Below are 16458 nucleotides of genomic sequence, written 5' to 3' on the forward strand. Positions count from 1 at the left end.
TTCTTTCCTCTTGCTACCATGTTCCTCCCTGCTCACAAATTGGCAGGAAGGGACAAAGGATCCATGTGGGACCAGCTAGAGGATGCCGCTATGGAGACCTTTTCTCTGAGTAACTGCCTTTCTTTGTGTGATGTGCTCATCCCTCCTGCTGGGGAGGGGCAAGGCCTCACGTGGAGGTCTCTGGGGTTGGAGGCAAAATGTATTAGATCTGGGAGAAAGCTTTGGTTTCCATTGCTCTGAAATTTGGAATGACCTTGTTTTATCTGGGGCTTACTATCTTTTTATTTAGCAGCTACATTCCTTAAATGTTAAATAAGCCATGCTCCCCACCCGAGAAATAAACCTTATTCTACACAGGCAAAGAACGTTCTACCTTATGGGACCAAATGCAGTTCTGGGAAGATGCATTCTTAGATGCCGTAATGTTGGAAAGAGAAGGAATGGGTATGGACCAGGGTCCTCAGGAAATGATCGACAGGTATGAGACTTGACAAAGACCTGGCACTGTGCCTCCTCAGTTCCTTCCTCGTAGTCCTGTGTTCTCCTGCCTGAGAACTAACTTGTGCCCTGGGCTTCTGCTTAGGTACCTCTCCCTAGGGGAACACGACCGGAAGCGCCTGGAGGATGATGAAGACCGCTTGCTGGCCACACTTTTACACAACCTCATATCCTATATGCTGCTGATGAAGGTATTGCTTATGTACTGATTGATCATATTGCTTATGTCCAACTGTTACTGGTGCTGGAAGGGCAAGACTAGGTCTAGTGCCTACATTTTGGACTGGTTGGAAAGCTGCCAAAGTATCTGACTGAAAAGTTCAAGGCCCCTGTGGCAGCTTGCCCACTGTTCCGTTAACTGGAGCTGCCAGGCTGTTTTGTTACTGAATGTTGTGAAAGTCATTGATTGTCACCTGTTACTGGTTTACTTTGAATTTGATGTATTCCCTTTGCTGAGCTGTTTTAGGATACAACAGAGCTCTCCACAAATTACAACTGATTTAATACTCTTTTTTTTTTTCAGTAGTATATTCTAAAACCTTCAGGGGCTCAGAATTTATTTTTGAGCACCAGCCCTTTGTCATGTAGAATTTTCTGTAGCTAGAAAAAGCTGTCTACTGGCATGATGGTTCATGCCAGCAAATAAGGCACTTGAGAGGTAGAGGCAGGAGGATCAGAAATTCAAGGCCAAGCTTGGCTATAAGTTCGAGACCAAGTAAAACTATATAAAATCTTGTCAAAAAAGTATCTGCTTATTAACAAAGGAGTGGTAAGTCTAGTGTGAGTTGTTTGGGCTTCATATTTATAATTGTGGAGAAGTGTATTGCAAATTATCAAGAGAAGTTCTTCTCTGAAGGAGAAATGTGGATTTGGATTGGTGGTGGCAGAGAATTATTGTGAGAATGAGCCTCCCTGAGTTCTCCTTAGCTTTTATTTATTTATTTATTTATTTATCCCTTCTTGCTCCAGCCTTGCTCACTCCAGCCCAAAGATTTATTTAGTTAATTTATGTAAGTACACTGTAGCTGTCTTCAGACACACCAGAAGAGGGCATCAGATCTCATTACAGACCGTTGTGAGCCACCATGTGGTTGCTGGGATTTGAACTCAGGACCCCCGGAAGAGCAGTCTTAACCGCTAAGCCATCTCTCCAGCCCTCTCCCTAGCTTTTAAATGTGAAGGGATCAGTTCCCAAACACAGAGACAGATTCTGTGAGCCTTTTGACTTGATTGATTTTTGTGTCTTAGTTAGGTTTCTGTTGCTGTTATAAGCATTATGGCCAAAAACAACATGGGAACAGAAGGGCACATTGGCTAACTGGTGATAGTCTATCATCAGGGAAAGCCAAGACAGGGACCTGGGAGCAGGAACAGATGCAGACACCATGGAGGAGTGCTGCGTATTGGCTTGCTCAGGCTGCTTTCTCAATAGACCTCTACACCAACCTGCCCAGGGAGGGCACTGCCCAGTGAGCAGCTAGGCTCTCACATCAATCATTAATCAAAAAACAACTCAGAGGCTTATCTGCAGCTGCAGGCCAGTCTTACAAAGGGATTTTCCCAATCGAGAGTCCTTCCCAGATAACTCTACCTTGTGTCAACTTGACAAAAGCTAGTCAGCATTCCTGTATTGTAAGCTTTTCTTTATGCTTGAATTCCATTTCCCTGTGGTCAGGGGTGGATGGTGGTGCTTACCTGCAAGGTGTCTCAGGTACTAGCGTCCCACTTTACTGTACCTGTGTTACTGTTTATAAATCATACTCTAAGAAGTCTTTTTGGGGAGGATGTTATGGTGTTGGTAAAGGATGGGAGGAGGTGTCTCCTTGATGTCCAACTCTCTAAGAGCCACTTTCCTGTAGAAGCTAGCTAGAGGCAGAGACAATCCCCAGCATATGGACAGAACACACAGTTGAAAGTGTTCTGCCATAGTCAGTAACATAGTCTTTCAGAATTCCATTTCTCTCAGGTAAGTGGAAACTGATATTTTCTTGTCTCTGCCTCACTTCGGAAGGGAGCAGAACCTTTATTAAGACTCCTGTCTTGGCTTTACAGGTGAACAAGAATGACATCAGGAAGAAAGTACGGCGCCTAATGGGAAAGTCCCACATTGGGCTGGTGTACAGCCAGCAAGTCAATGAGGTGCTCGATCAGCTGAACAGCCTGGTGAGCACATCGGAGCGTCCCTTTTATCCTGTGTGTCTCCCTGCCTATACAGTGCTTTCACACTAAACATGTCTGCCATGCTGCTATGCAGCCCAGTTAATGCCTAGTTTAGAGGAGAATCGGTAGTTACAGTTAGTAGTTTAGAGATGGGTAGCTATAGTTAATAGTTTAGAGAATGGGTAGTTAGAGTTAGTAGTTTAGAGAATGGGTAGTTAGAGTTAGTAGTTTAGAGGTGGGTTGACCTCAGAGTCACAGAGATCTATCTGCCTCTGCTTTCTGAGTGCTGGGATTAAAGGTGTGAGCCACCAAAGACCAGCTAAGATGCCTTTTATTACTTTTTAATATTTGTACCAAAACTCAAAAGCAGTCTTGAATAGACTGTGGCACATTACTATCCTGACACTGAACTATGTAGCCCCACCCTCACCTCCATGCATCCTGTTCTGTAAAAGAGACAGTTTTATAAGCTGGGCATGGTGGTGCACGTCTTTAATCCCAGCATTTGGGAGGCAGAGGCAGGTGGATCTCTGTGAATTCAAGGCAAGCCTGACCTACAGAGAAAGTTCCAAGACAGCCAGGGCTCCAGGCCTGCACAGAGCAAAAAAGACGGTGTTTGGTAAGATAGCTCAGTGGGTAAAGGCACTGTTGCCAAACCGGACAACCTAAGTTTGATCCTTGGGACCCACGTGGTAGAAATAGAAAACTGATTCCTGCAAGCTGTCCTCTACCTGCACATGAGCTTCATAGCACATGCCTGCCCACACACAGACACACTACCCACCCACCCACACTCACACAATGAATAAATGAATTAATAAGTAAATAAAATATAATTTAAGGACTAAAGAGTTGGGTCGGTGGTTAAGAGCACTTGTCTCAGCACCCATGTGGTGGTTCACAACTATCTGTATCTAGGAGATCCGATGCCCTCTTCTGACCTCTGAGAGCACCAGACGTGCACATAGTGTACATAAATACATACATCCATATAAATATTATATATATATATAATAAGTTTTTAAAAATTAAAATAAAAAGCCTAACAGTTTCATGCTGAATGTGATGAGCCACACCAGTGATCCTATTACTTAGGATTTATTTATTTTAGCCTAAAACTGGGTCTTATCATTTTTTAAAATTTCAATGTTTTATGTGTATTTGTTTGTCTGCATGTATGTATTGCACCACATGTGTGCCTAGTGCCTAAGGAGCACAGAGAGGGAGCTGGATTCTGAAAGTGGAGTTACAGCCAGTTGTTAGCCACCATGTGGGTGCTAGAACTCAAATCCCAGGTCCTCTGGAAGAAAAGCAAGTGCCCTTAGCTGCTGAGCCATCTCCGTGGACCCTAAAACTGACTTTTTGAAAATTACATCTTAAATAACACAAGGAGGATCACAAGCTTAAGGACCATCTGGCTTATACTGTAAGACTGTCTAAAGAATTATTTTTAAAATCTCCTGGTTTTCTGGGGCATGTTGGTGCATGCCTTTAACCCCAGCACTCAGGAGGAAGAAGCAGAAAGATCTCTGAGATCGAGGCCAGCCAGATCTACAGATCGAATTCCAGGACAGCCAGGGCTGTTATACAGAGAAAACCTGTCTCAAAAAACGAAAAATGATAAACAAACAAACAAATCCCTCCCAGTTTCAGGACTGGAGAGATGGCTCAGAGCACATGCTGGTCTTGCAGAGACCGGGGCTTGATTCCCAGCACCTACACAGTGACTCACCACCATCAGTAACTCCAGTTCCAGGAGATCCAATGCCCACCACTGGCCTGTGTGAGCACCAGGCACACATGTGTACACATGTGTACTTTTAGGCAAATACTCATACATAAAGTAAAAATTAAAAAATTAAAAAGCCAGTTTCACTTATGAATGTTCTTGATGAAACAATGAAAAATCACTTTTATTAAATTTTAATCATTGCCCAGATGTCTCTTTAATATCTTGTGACAGAATTGGAAGGATACACAAGCCTTTCTGCTGCCAACCCCGTGTACTGGTTGTTGTGAGGAAAAGGTGTCTGTGATAAATTAGCTTTGTTCATGAAACACCATCTTCCCTCTGGATATTAGGTTGAGTTAGCAGACACTTTTTTAAAAAGTAATACAGTGACTGGTTCTCTGTTTTTTTAAATTTATTCTTCTCTCATATATTACATCTCAACTGTATCCCCTCCCTCCTGTCCCCCACTTCTTCCCCCTGACTTCTCCCTTCCCTCAGATCCACCCTGCTGCCTTCCCTCAGAAAAAAGTAGGCCTCCCAGGGGCATCAGTCAAACAAGAGACAATAAGACCAAGCGCATAGTCTCACATGGAGGCTGGATGAGGCAATCCACTAGGAGGAAAAGGGTCCCAAAGGCTGGCAGAGGAGCCAGGGACAGTCCCCGCTGCTACTGTTAGGAGTCTAAGAAGAACACTAAGCTACACAACCGTCACATATATGCAGAGGTCCCAGGTCAGGCCTGTACAGGTTCCCTGATTTCTGTGAACCACTTGAGCCCCAGTAGTTGATTCTATGGGCCATGTGAACTAGTTCTTTTAAGATAGATAGTTGGCAATATTGGTTGCCAAATTTTTAAATATGAAAAAAAATGAGAATTTTGGAGTTTTGTTTGTTTGTTTTTTTTTTTTTTTGTTTTTGTGTTTTAAAGACAGAGTCTCACTATATAGTCCTTGTTGGCCTGGAACTCACTATGTAAACCAGGCTAGCCTCAAACTCACAGAGATCCACCGACTTTTGTCACCCAAGTGGTGGGATTAAAGACATACATCACCATGTCTGGCCAGCTTCCCAGTACTTTAAGGCTTTTCTAGTGAGATTAATGATGTGATGGATATGATTTTAAAAATAAGATATACTGAAGTATTAATATTTGGTTACTATCTTTCTAATATACTGTGTGATATTCAAATACAAATGAGTGCAAATTTTCTACTCAAGGTAGAAAAAAACAGGCGGGCTTTCCTGTAACTGTACCTATGTCCATTGATGTGTTTTCAGATCCACTGCACCTCTCAGCTGCTGTCCATAATGCTGCTAATCCCAGTGCAGGGGGTGTGTGGGAGGGGGGAAGGGAGGTGTGGGACGGAGCAGAGAACTTCAGGGAGCTTGAGGCCAGCCTGGTCTAGAGAGCAAGTTCTAGGCCAGCAGGGTATAGAGGCCTGCTTATCTGGAAAGACCTTTAGATCTCGCCCCCTCACCCTTTCCAATGCCTACCTGTGAGGTCATATTTTCCTTATGTTCCTCAGCCAAAGCCACACACTACACACTCAGTAGCTTGTGTACACAAACAAGGATGAGAATTTAGTTGTTTTTTTTTTTTTTTAGTTTTCTCTCCCCCCACCTCTTACTCTCCTTCTCACCCCTTCCCTCCCTTCCTCCCTCCCTCCCTCTCTCCCTCTCTTCCTTTCTCCCTTCCTCCCTCTCTCCCTCCCTTCCTTCCTTCTTTCCTTCCTTCCTTCCTTCCTTCCTTCCTTCCTTCCTTCCTTCCTTTCTTCCTTCCTTCCTTCCTTCCTTCCTTTCCTTCCTTTCTTTCCTCTCCTCCCTCCCTCCTTCCCTCCCTCCCTCCCTCTCTCCCTTATAGAGACAGCATCTCTCCATATAAAACCATGGCTATCCTGAAACTTGCTATATAAACCAGGCTGCCCTCCCACTCATAGAAATCCTTTAAACAAAGACAGCTCTTATTTTTAAATTGGATTTTTATTTGGTTTTGTGTATGTGTGTTAGAGGACAATTTGCTAGAGTTCTCTCTTACTGTGTGGGCCCTAGAGATCAAACTCAGGCTGTCAGACACTTGCTGGGTGTCTTACCAACCCCTTTTTTATTTTATTTTGTTCTATTTTATTTTATTTTGTTCTATTTTATTTTATTTTGTTCTATTTTATTTTTGAGACAGGTCTCACTATGTAGCATTGATTGGCCTGGAACTTAATATGTAGACCAGGCTGGCCTCAAACTCACAGAAATCCACCTGCTGTTGCTTCTCTCAAGTGCTAGTATTAAAGGTGTGCTCCTTATTTTATTTTATTTTTTTCTGATGAGAATAAGATTTCATGGTTCAATTGGTACTTGATTAAGAATCATCTTAGCTTTCTGATCCTCGGGCCCCAGCTCCCAAGTGCTGGAGAAAACAGGAGCACACCAGGGCCGACTCCTTCCTTTCTAGTGCTCCCTTCCTTCTTCCTTCCTTCCTTCCTTCCTTCCTTCCTTCCTTTCTTTCTTTCTTTCTTTCTTTCTTTCTTTCTTTCTTTCTTTCTTTCTTTCTTTCTTTCTTTCTTTCTAATGGTGTTTTGTGATGTAGCTCAGGCTGGCCTCAAACTTATGATCCTCCTGCCTCAGCCTCTTGAGTGTGTGGTACATTGCCTGGCCCAAGAATGCAGCTGTTGTCTCCTAAAGCAAACATTAAGGAGATTTATAAGTAAAGCACTGACACTCTTTTCATTGTTGCTATTATTAGGAGAAATACATTGTATAAAAGGTGTGTTCCTTATCTTAGACTTGGCTATCAGCAAACTATTACATCCCAATCACAGCCCCCCTCCTCCCAATCCAATTATTTTTAAATGAATTAATAAACATTAAAATGTTATTAGTATTTCAAGAATAGTAAGCATAGTTATAACTCACATAAACAGACGTTCTTTGAGATCTTAAGTTTTTAAAAGGTGTTGGGACTATGACTCCAACAAGTCTTTGGTCCTTCCCTGTGGCCAGTGGCTAGCAGATAATATAGTGCTAAGCAGTGGGCATAGCGGCCCAGGCCTTTAACTCCAGCACTCGGGAGGCAGAGGCAGGCTGATCTCTGAATTCGAGGCCAGCCTGGTCTACAGAGGGAGTTCTAGGACAGCCAGGGCTGCACAGAGAAATCTTGCCTTGAAAAGAAGAAAATAAATAAACAAACAAAAAGATATGACTAAGGAAACTGTTAGGAATTTAATTGCTAAGTGAGACTTTATTTTTTAATTATTTTATTTATTTACATTTCAAATGTTGTCCCCCTTCCAAGTGCCCCCTTCATAAACTCCCCACCCCATCCACACTCCCTGAGACATTTTGTTTTTAAATTCCAAATCTATGTGTAAGAGCAACATGTGAAAGTTTCTAAGCAGCTCTTTCTCCTCAGAATGGGCGTGACCTCTCCATCCGGTCCAGCGGCAGCCGGCACATGAGGAAGCAGACTTTTGTTGTGCATGCAGGGACGGACACAAACGGAGACATCTTTTTCATGGAAGTGAGTTTATACTGGAGAGCCAGAAGAATATTCAGAGACACAAGAAGCTCCTAGAGCAATGCTAGGGTCCGTCCCCCCCCCCCCCCCCCCGTTTATCACTAATTTATCAAGTTATTGTGCAAATCTCTCACCATTTCTTTTCTTCAGTAGCGGATGTGTGACATAATTGCATTGTCCATGAATGAGAATACCACAAAATGGCGTGCCTGGGTGGTGGCTGCTGCGTATTCTCACCTCCACCTCCTTCCATTTTTTACTATCCTCAGCCTTTCATCTGACAAGTGTCGTAGTCTCCTTTGTATCCTCCAGGAGACTGTAGGCAAGCAACAAGGTGTGACCATAGCCAGGCAGTGGTGGTGCACACCTTTAATCCGAGCACCGGAAGACAGAGTTTGAGGCCTGCCTGGTCTACAGAACGAATTCCAGGACAGCTATACTCCTCTATACTAGAATAAAAAGACTTTATTCTTTTATCTTTCCTTCTTTTATAAAAATTTATGGGGTTGGAGAGATGGCTCAGTGGTTAAGAGCACTGATTGGTCTTCCGAAGGTCCTGAGTTCAAATCTCAGCAACCACATGGTAGCTCACAACCACCCATAATGTGATCTTACGCCCTCTTCTGGGGTGTCTGAAGACAGCTACAGTGTACTTACATATATAATAAGTAAAATAAATCTTTAAAAGTTATATTTATTTATGCATGTGTATCACAGCATGTGTGTGAAGGTCAGAGAGCAACTTATAGGAGTTGGTTTTCTCTTTGCACCATATGAATTCTGGGTATCAAACTGAAACTCAGGTGTTCAGCCTTGGTGGCAAGTCCCTTTACTCCCAGAGCCATCTCGGCGCCCTGTTTCCTTTTTTGTTTTTGGTTTTTGGTTTTTGGTTTTTTTTCGAGACAGGGTTTCTCTGTATAGCCCTGTATAGTTTCTCTATATAGTCCTGGAACTCACTTTGTAGACCAGGCTGGCCTCGAACTCAGAAATCCGCCTGCCTCTGCCTCCCGAGTGCTGGGATTAAAGACATGCGCCACCACGTCCAGCTATTATTATGGTTTTGTACCGTAACTAGATTGTCAAAGCAGCTAACTGGGTACTTTCTATGTGCAAACACTCTACTGTTAAGCTATATACCCAGACCTATACCTGGCTTTTGATGCACCTTAAGAATTTTATGGATGCTGTGCCAGGTACAATGGTACACTCCTTTAATCCCTGCATTTGGAAGGCAGAGGCAGAATGATCTCTGTGAGTTCGAGGCCAGCCTGGTCAACATAACAAGGTCCAGGACAGCCAGGAGTACATAGAGAGGAACACTATATTTAAACAAACAGAACACCACAAAAAAGTGTGCATATTAATACATCTAATAGTTCTTACTGTCAGGGAGCCCCTCCTTAGCCAGGAGGAGACATGAACAAAAGAGCTTGCTCAACATGACATGGCTAAGTATGGTAGAGCTAGGACCTCAAGCCACACAGCCTGGCCTGAGACCCATGTTCTAACCAGCATGCCGCAGGGTCACTCCACTGAAGCTATGAGCATGGGTGAGTCCATCTGGAGGGAGCTGTTGAGCAAGAAAAGCAGATGAAGGGGGCCTTGCTTCTTAATGCTCGCTCGCTCACCATCCTGTGCTGAGTAATTTTTATGCAGTAACCGTCATTCGTGTGTCACTTACATAATCATCAAAGTATTTTATAGTAGAATTTAGAGAAGTAAATTCCAAATAAAGTAGTTTAGTGAATTCTACATAAAAGTATTTAGAGAAGAGCTAAGACTAGAAGATGTACTGACCCCAGTGTTTTCTCCCCAGTTATGCCTAACCTTCTGCTTGGTAACAGAGCTGATTTCTCCATGTTGTAAGATGGAGGCAAGAGATACCCTCCAAGCCCTTGGTCTAGAGAGAAAATATGAGGGGGTACACACTAACTGACTTGGACAGTGCGCATTTTCAAAGATTCCATTTCTATCAGTAATCCTAACAGAAAATATGTCCACTGCTTGTGTTTCCCCTAAGGGAACCTGAGCATTGGGCAGAAAACTTGACCATAAGGCTGCTCTCAGGGTCAGCCACGCCATCCTTTCCCTGTGAAGGGCATGTAGTGTGGCCTGGGATGGGAAAACCTGTCAGCGACCAGGACCACTGATGAATGCTGTGTCTTTTCCAGGTGTGTGATGACTGTGTGGTGTTGCGTAGTAACATTGGGACCGTGTACGAGCGCTGGTGGTATGAGAAGCTCATCAACATGACCTACTGTCCCAAGACCAAGGTCCTGTGCTTATGGCGTAGAAATGGCTCTGAGACCCAGCTCAACAAGTTCTATACCAAGAAGGTACTGGGGTCTGTGTTTGGGCTGGGGATTGGATAGGTATTTAAGAATTTCTCACTGGGAAGTTACAATTCCAAAACCCACAACTAGAGCCAGAGCTGGCCTCTAGCTCTCATGTGGAATGCTCACCCTGGCTCTGAGACAGTAGTAGCCTCTGGGTGCTCTAGAACAGGGGAAATGGCAGCTTGGCAGGGCTCCTGTCACAAGTCTGCCCCTCCCTGTGCTGCAGTGTCGAGAGCTGTACTACTGTGTGAAGGACAGCATGGAACGTGCTGCTGCCCGACAGCAAAGCATCAAACCTGGTGAGGAGCAGACCCTTCACACACCCCTCACACACACACCCACAACCCCCCACCACAATCCCCCCGCCCCATGCCATAGCCCCCTCCTCACCACAGACCTGCTCAGGAAGTTGGACTGTGGGATTTGCACCTCACCGGTCAGCTGACACCTTCCTTTCACCACAGGGCCTGAGCTAGGCGGTGAGTTCCCTGTGCAGGACATGAAGACTGGAGAGGGTGGCTTGCTTCAAGTCACCCTGGAAGGGATCAATCTCAAGTTCATGCACAACCAGGTATGCACAAGCGGCAGCAGGCGGCCTCCCGGCCCTAGTGTTTTTCTACATAAGATCAGTTTCCAGGCTCTCCGTGCTCTCCCAGTAAGTAAGAGGGAGAGCCTTAGGCCAGAGAGAGGTGAATGGCTAGACAGAGAGAAACCAGAGGGGAGGGCACAGTGACTGGCGAGACCACCAGGCTCTGAGCAGATGCAGCAGGGAGCCTGTGTTGGGAACTGGGAAAGAGAAAGAGGCTTGGTGGCTGTGCTGCCCACCCATTAGACTCACACAGTGTGAGTGGGAGCGTCTCACTTGGCCCCTCTTGCGTGTCTCTGCCTTTCTGTATTCCCAGGGTGTGCTTCTCTTGGTGGTTTTGCTTTGAGAGTAGATTGGCCGATCTCCCTGTGTACTTCGTGTGTGTGTGTGTGTGTGTGTGTGTGTGTGTGTGTGTGTGTATGTGTATCAGTCTGTCTGTCTGTCTCTGTCCTCTCCAAGTATGGGTGTTTGCCTTTTCCTGCTGATTCTTGTCCTTTCTCTTCCTCTGGATGTCCTTCCCCGGCCCTGCTCCACAGGCCTCATGCCCTTCCTTTGACGGGGAATACTTCAGGATCCTTTTCCTACTGTGATTCCACCCTAGGAGCTGACTTCTCTTTTTCTTCTTGGTCTTTTAACACAGTGATACTTTTTCTCTCAGTGGACATTCCTTAAGCTAATTCCCTCTGAGGCCAGCGCATCATCCCAGGTCCGTTCCCGGCTCTGACTCCTCACACAAGTGCCTTTCCTCCCCTCCCCTAAACTCCTCAAGACTCTGAACTAGGTCCTAGTGTGATATCCTGAAACCTCTGGCCGAGCAACAGGAGCTCAGTGGGGGTGGATATCTAACTTTGTCATTACTTTGTCTCTCCTGGCCAGTTTAGCTGGGAAGAGGTCTAGCTGGGAAATTTAGACACAAAGAAATAGCTAAATAGCTGCCCAGATAGCCTGCCCCTCCATTAGTGTATTTCCACTCTAGAACCTAGTGTGGCACCATACCTATAAAGATCTTAGGGTTCTCCCAAGGAGGGGTAATGCCTATGTACTTTTTCAGTCCATGAAGGAGCTAGAGAGGTGGCTTCTGATCCCGTATCAGTGTTGCATCCTTGCTCCCAGAAAAGATGAGCTCTTGTTAATTCATACCTAGACCCCCACCCACCTCCTTGTTCAGCACTCAGTGTTCCGCATCCTGGGCCTACTCCATTAACAGTTTCACACCATTTCCAAACTGGTCTATCCTGGAAGGCTTGGCTCCTAGAAGTAGCATCCTACAGAGAGGAACAGCGAAGGCTGACTTCTGGGTCTGACTCCATGGTCTAGAACATTAAGGGAGCAGTGGCCTGTGGCCCTGACCCATCTTCTGCTGACAGCAGGCAGCTGAGGTGAACCAAGCTTCCGTCCTCAGTGTGCTGATGCACTTGGAGTAACAGATGGGAAAAGCATAGACTTGGATCTGAGGCCCAGCTTCATTCACCAATGTTCTGATCCTACTTCTTTCTCATCTGTAACATGGAGACTGTATTGTAGACTATAACAGTCAGATAAGTTCGTAAAGTGCCAAGTCAGTGCTCGGCACGTGGTAGCAGTTATTAATGTTACTGCATACTTCTTGGGAGGTCCTGGATCCTGTGTCAAGGAAGATAAGATCATCTCCCACCCTAAGGACAGTCTGAGGGAGCTTTGCACCCGTGCCAGCCCTCTGCGCCGGAGGAGGATGTATGGAAGGGTAGAGACCTGAGGGACCTGAGCCAGAGATCCCTGGTGTCCTAGGAGTGCTGCCTGGGCAGAGGGGATGGGCGGGTAGCCCAGGCCAGCAGAGGGGCCTTTGGGTTGGGTTTGGCCATTAAAACTAATGCCTTCCTTTCTCTCCCATGCTTTCTCCTCCGGCCAGGAGCGGAAGGTACCTGCCCTTTCTGCTTTCTTCGCTTCTTAGCGCTTTTGACTGTGTGTGTGTGGATTCTTATGTCCTCCCTTTGGGAACTAGGTTTCCTTGGGGAGCACGGGCTGTAGCTGGGAGAGTGGGCTTCATGGGGCAGGGGTGGAGCCTATGGGCCTTACCCCCGCCCCCTCCCTCTCTTGCAGGTTTTCATAGAGCTGAATCACATTAAAAAGTGCAATACAGTTCGAGGCGTCTTTGTCCTGGAAGAATTTGGTAATTACACTATTTTGCTCTTAGGTCTGGACTCACATGGCAGTAACTCAAACCTTGGAGCTCCAGAGGAGGGACTAGGGCCGGGGGACAAAAGCCTCTGCAGAGAGGTCAGGAGGAGCAGGAGTGACAGGGAAGGAAAGGAGCCCGAGAACATAGAATAGAAAGGAGAGAGACAGGAGAGCCAGTGGTCCCCGAGGAGCAGGAAGTCTTGGACAGGTTAGAGTCTAGGATGGTGATGATGTAGCGCCCTCTTTCCTGGTTTGGCCAGCCAGTGGTCAGAAAGTTCTGGGGCAGAGCAGACTGGTGATCCTCAAGCTCTGTTGTGTCCATGTTGCCTCCTGCCATCTCTCTAGCAGCCCAACAGGGTCCCCACCAAGCCTCCCTGGCACCACTCTGGTTCCCCGGCCTCTGTTGTAGAGGAGGGCACGAGGCACCACAGACAGACTCAGCTGAGGCCAGAGAAACCTTGTGGGCCTCAGAGGCAGAAGGGCAGGTCTGTCTGGAGCTGGATCCAGCCTCCCCAAACAGGCACTAAGGAGTGGTGTAGTGGGGCTCACCCTGGGGCTTTGAGTTCCTGCTGTGTTTGTGCTTCATTCTTTTGTGCCCCTCATCGCTGCTATGAAAACCTTCGTTCTCCGGCAGGTAACGTGACCTCGGCTCCTGCTGCCTATTCCCAGGCCCCAGCCTTGGGCCCTGCAGTGGGTGGCGGGCTCTTTTCAACCAACCTAGCTGCTTCCATGATTAGTGGTCTCTCCTCCTTCTCCCCACCCTCTTCCTTTCCAACGCCCCTCCCCTTGTGCTGGCTCACCGTTCTGAGTTCTCTCTTCACCGTGCTGCTACCTTCTCTCTTTTGCCAGAGAGATACTTGGGGAACTCTTCCAACTCAGGAGAATGACCTGGGGCTTCTTGCTCTGCCTCTGATGAGTTTATTTCATGCTAACACTGGGTTCTGGGTATTCTACCTCCCAGGGTCAGAAGAAGGTGTGGCCAGCTCTCACTGTATCTTCTCTGTCCCCAGAGGGATGCCACGCCCTCCTCCCAGTCTCACAAGGCCACACTGATGGCTAGACCTGGGGGACCCTACTCCTTCCTCTGGCCGGGCACAGACCCTGCATGGCTGGGATGGGGTGACTCCTAATCTTGCATTCTGGGCTGTGGACATGTGTGTACTTGCCTGATGCTCCCCGTCACCTCCACCTGGGTGCTGTCCTTGCCTTTCTCTCCTGATCAGTGTGTCTGCTCCAGAGCCCTCTGACGCTCTCCCTCACACAGGCAGGCCTGAGATTCTCCTGCCTCCCAGGAGTTGATGCCTCCTCCAAGTCTGATGTTGGGTTTAGTATCCTATTACTTCATACAACCTCATGAGCCTCTGTGTGGGGGTTGTGGGAGGAGTGACGTTTATCACGACTAGACTTGTGAGCTCTGGTGACAGGGATGAGTTCATGGGCATCTCAGCAAGGGAGGCACAGGCTAGAGACCACTCTCTTCCCTACTGCAACTCCTCAAAAGCCCTGGACAGTAGCTGTGACCAGGCGGGAGGATGGCCAGCCCTTCCACCTTGGGACATGCATAGACGCACGTAGATCGCAGGCATCAAGTAAAGAGCCACGGCAGACTTGCGATGTCTGTTTGAAGAGTCTGCCTGGACAGGCTGAGCTCTGTTCTATCATAGCCTAAGCCGCCACAGCCACTGTGAGAGGCTACAGAGGGAAGGGGAGCCTGGCACCGGGCGCAGCCGCCCGGGGGAGTAGGACCCTGTTGCTCTTAGTTTTGAACTTTCTGTTTTGTCTCTTGCCCGTCCGGTTTTAGTTCCTGAAATTAAAGAAGTGGTGAGCCACAAGTACAAGACACCAATGGTGAGTATGCGTCCCAGCCACAGCAGGCCGAAGCACACAGGGCTCCCTGGGAACCTTCCGGCAAGAAGGGTGGACCCTTGCGGGGGACTAGATGCCAGTGGTTCAACTCAAGTCAAACATACTTTTCATCTGGGGTACATGTGCTGACCCCCCTCTCTCAGGAGAAAGGCTTCCAGAGACTTGCCTGAGGCTCACTCAGCCCAGGGGCCTGCACTAGTGTCAGGGCAGGCCTCGTACTCTAGGCTGACCCTCCACCTAAGAGGGAGTCTCAGTGTGGCTGATCCAACGGGTCTTCTGTTCCCTGCAGGCCCACGAGATCTGCTACTCTGTGTTGTGTCTCTTCTCGTATGTGGCCGCAGTTCGTAGCAGTGAAGAAGACCTCCGAACCCCGCCTCGGCCTGTCTCTAGCTGATAGAAGGGTTACACAGCTGGCCAAGCCCAGGTGTCTCCCCTCACCTCTTGCTGCTCCTAAGCACCGAAGCTGCTGTACTGAGATGGGAATGATGTGTGTGTGTTCTCAGCAAGTTCCTTCCCACAGTCTAGCTGGTCTCCTCTTACGTCTGAGTGTCTTTGTGTTCATCTGTCACGGGGCTAAGCTAGTCTCATTACTTTCTCTCCCTACAATAGCAGACTAGCCTTCTGTCCCCTCAGGGCTCCAGTGTGTGTGTGTGTGTGTGTGTGTGTGTGTGTGTGTGTGTGTCTGTGGGGTCACTGTGAGCCCACTATTGCCTGTCCTTGAGATGTTTGCACTGTGGTCCCTTGTCCTAGTCCTTATATCCTCCAGTTTCGGAGTCTTCTCTCTGTCCTCTATGATCTGGCACTGTGGGGCACCTGGGACAGTTCCACTCTGGGAAGTGAAAGACACCTGGGGACAAGCCTTCCTGGCTGAGGGCCTGGAAGGAGGAGGGGAGGTTCAAAGGAAGCTCAGTAAGTGGCGGGCGACCTTCCTGCTTCCTCACAGTTCCTAAACTGTGGGTGCAGGTCATGCTGCTGCCTGCCCTAGCTCCACTGATGGGTGTCCCTAAGTGGCTGCCATGTGCTAAGCTGGGGTTTGTGCAGTGGTCTTCCTGGCCTTTGGCATGAGAGGACAGAGGAATGAGGTGATGGTGTCCCAGATAGCACCAGCTGCTCTGCCTAAGGGCCAGGGATAGGTGGGTCAGGGCTGAGCTGAGCCCAGCGTGCATGCCTGTCTGCAGGCAGAGTCTCCTGGCTTCAGTGCCAGAAGAAAGCTATGGACTGGATAGGAGGAGAATGTAAATATTTCAGCTCCACATTATTTATAGAAAAATGTACAGCTGTGTGATGTGAAATAAATGTCCTGAACTCCACTTGGGCTCCTGTGCACTCCTCTCAGCCCAGGCCTGAGGAAGGCTGTCCCTAGCTCATCTGCATCCAGCGTTGGCATACTGAGATCCTGCCCTGGCCTCCTGCCTCCTGCGCTTCCTGGGGTGCCAGAAAGGAACACCTATGACACTACAGCTGTAGAGTCCTGAGATGTTCTGGGCACTAGAGAGGAGGTGACTTGGGCATTCACACCTGAACAGCTTGATAAAGAAGTCACGGGAAAACACGGGTGCTGCTCTGAGACCCTGTACACGTGTGTTCAGGTGTGGTGTGGTGACCTGGGCCTCCC

General features: G+C 47.5%; 1 protein-coding gene across 50 annotated transcripts in view; it reads left to right on the plus strand.

The window, feature by feature from the left end:
- The window catches only part of Madd (MAP kinase activating death domain), a 42906-nt gene extending 26753 nt beyond the window's left edge, over positions 1–16153 (plus strand). For 20 of the 50 annotated variants that reach the window (XM_029474128.2, XM_029474129.2, XM_029474130.2 and 17 more), the window contains 10 exons: positions 47–109; positions 358–478; positions 584–689; positions 2551–2661; positions 7794–7901; positions 10070–10234; positions 10461–10533; positions 10699–10805; positions 14779–14825; positions 15133–16153. In XM_029474128.2, coding sequence (XP_029329988.1) covers positions 47–109; positions 358–478; positions 584–689; positions 2551–2661; positions 7794–7901; positions 10070–10234; positions 10461–10533; positions 10699–10805; positions 14779–14802 — 878 coding nt within the window. In that variant the 3' untranslated portion in view covers positions 14803–14825; positions 15133–16153. Of the gene's footprint in view, positions 1–46; positions 110–357; positions 479–583; positions 690–2550; positions 2662–7793; positions 7902–10069; positions 10235–10460; positions 10534–10698; positions 10806–12899; positions 12970–14778; positions 14826–15132 lie in introns of all 50 variants that reach the window. The other 30 variants (XM_085834655.1, XM_085834658.1, XM_085834661.1 and 27 more) reach the window with 2 other exon arrangements.
- Positions 16154–16458: the final 305 nt, after the last annotated feature.

This window comes from Mus caroli, unplaced genomic scaffold (genome assembly GCF_978045245.1).
Source record: "Mus caroli unplaced genomic scaffold, Mus_caroli_1 scaffold_2, whole genome shotgun sequence".
Classification (NCBI taxonomy): domain Eukaryota; kingdom Metazoa; phylum Chordata; class Mammalia; order Rodentia; family Muridae; genus Mus; species Mus caroli.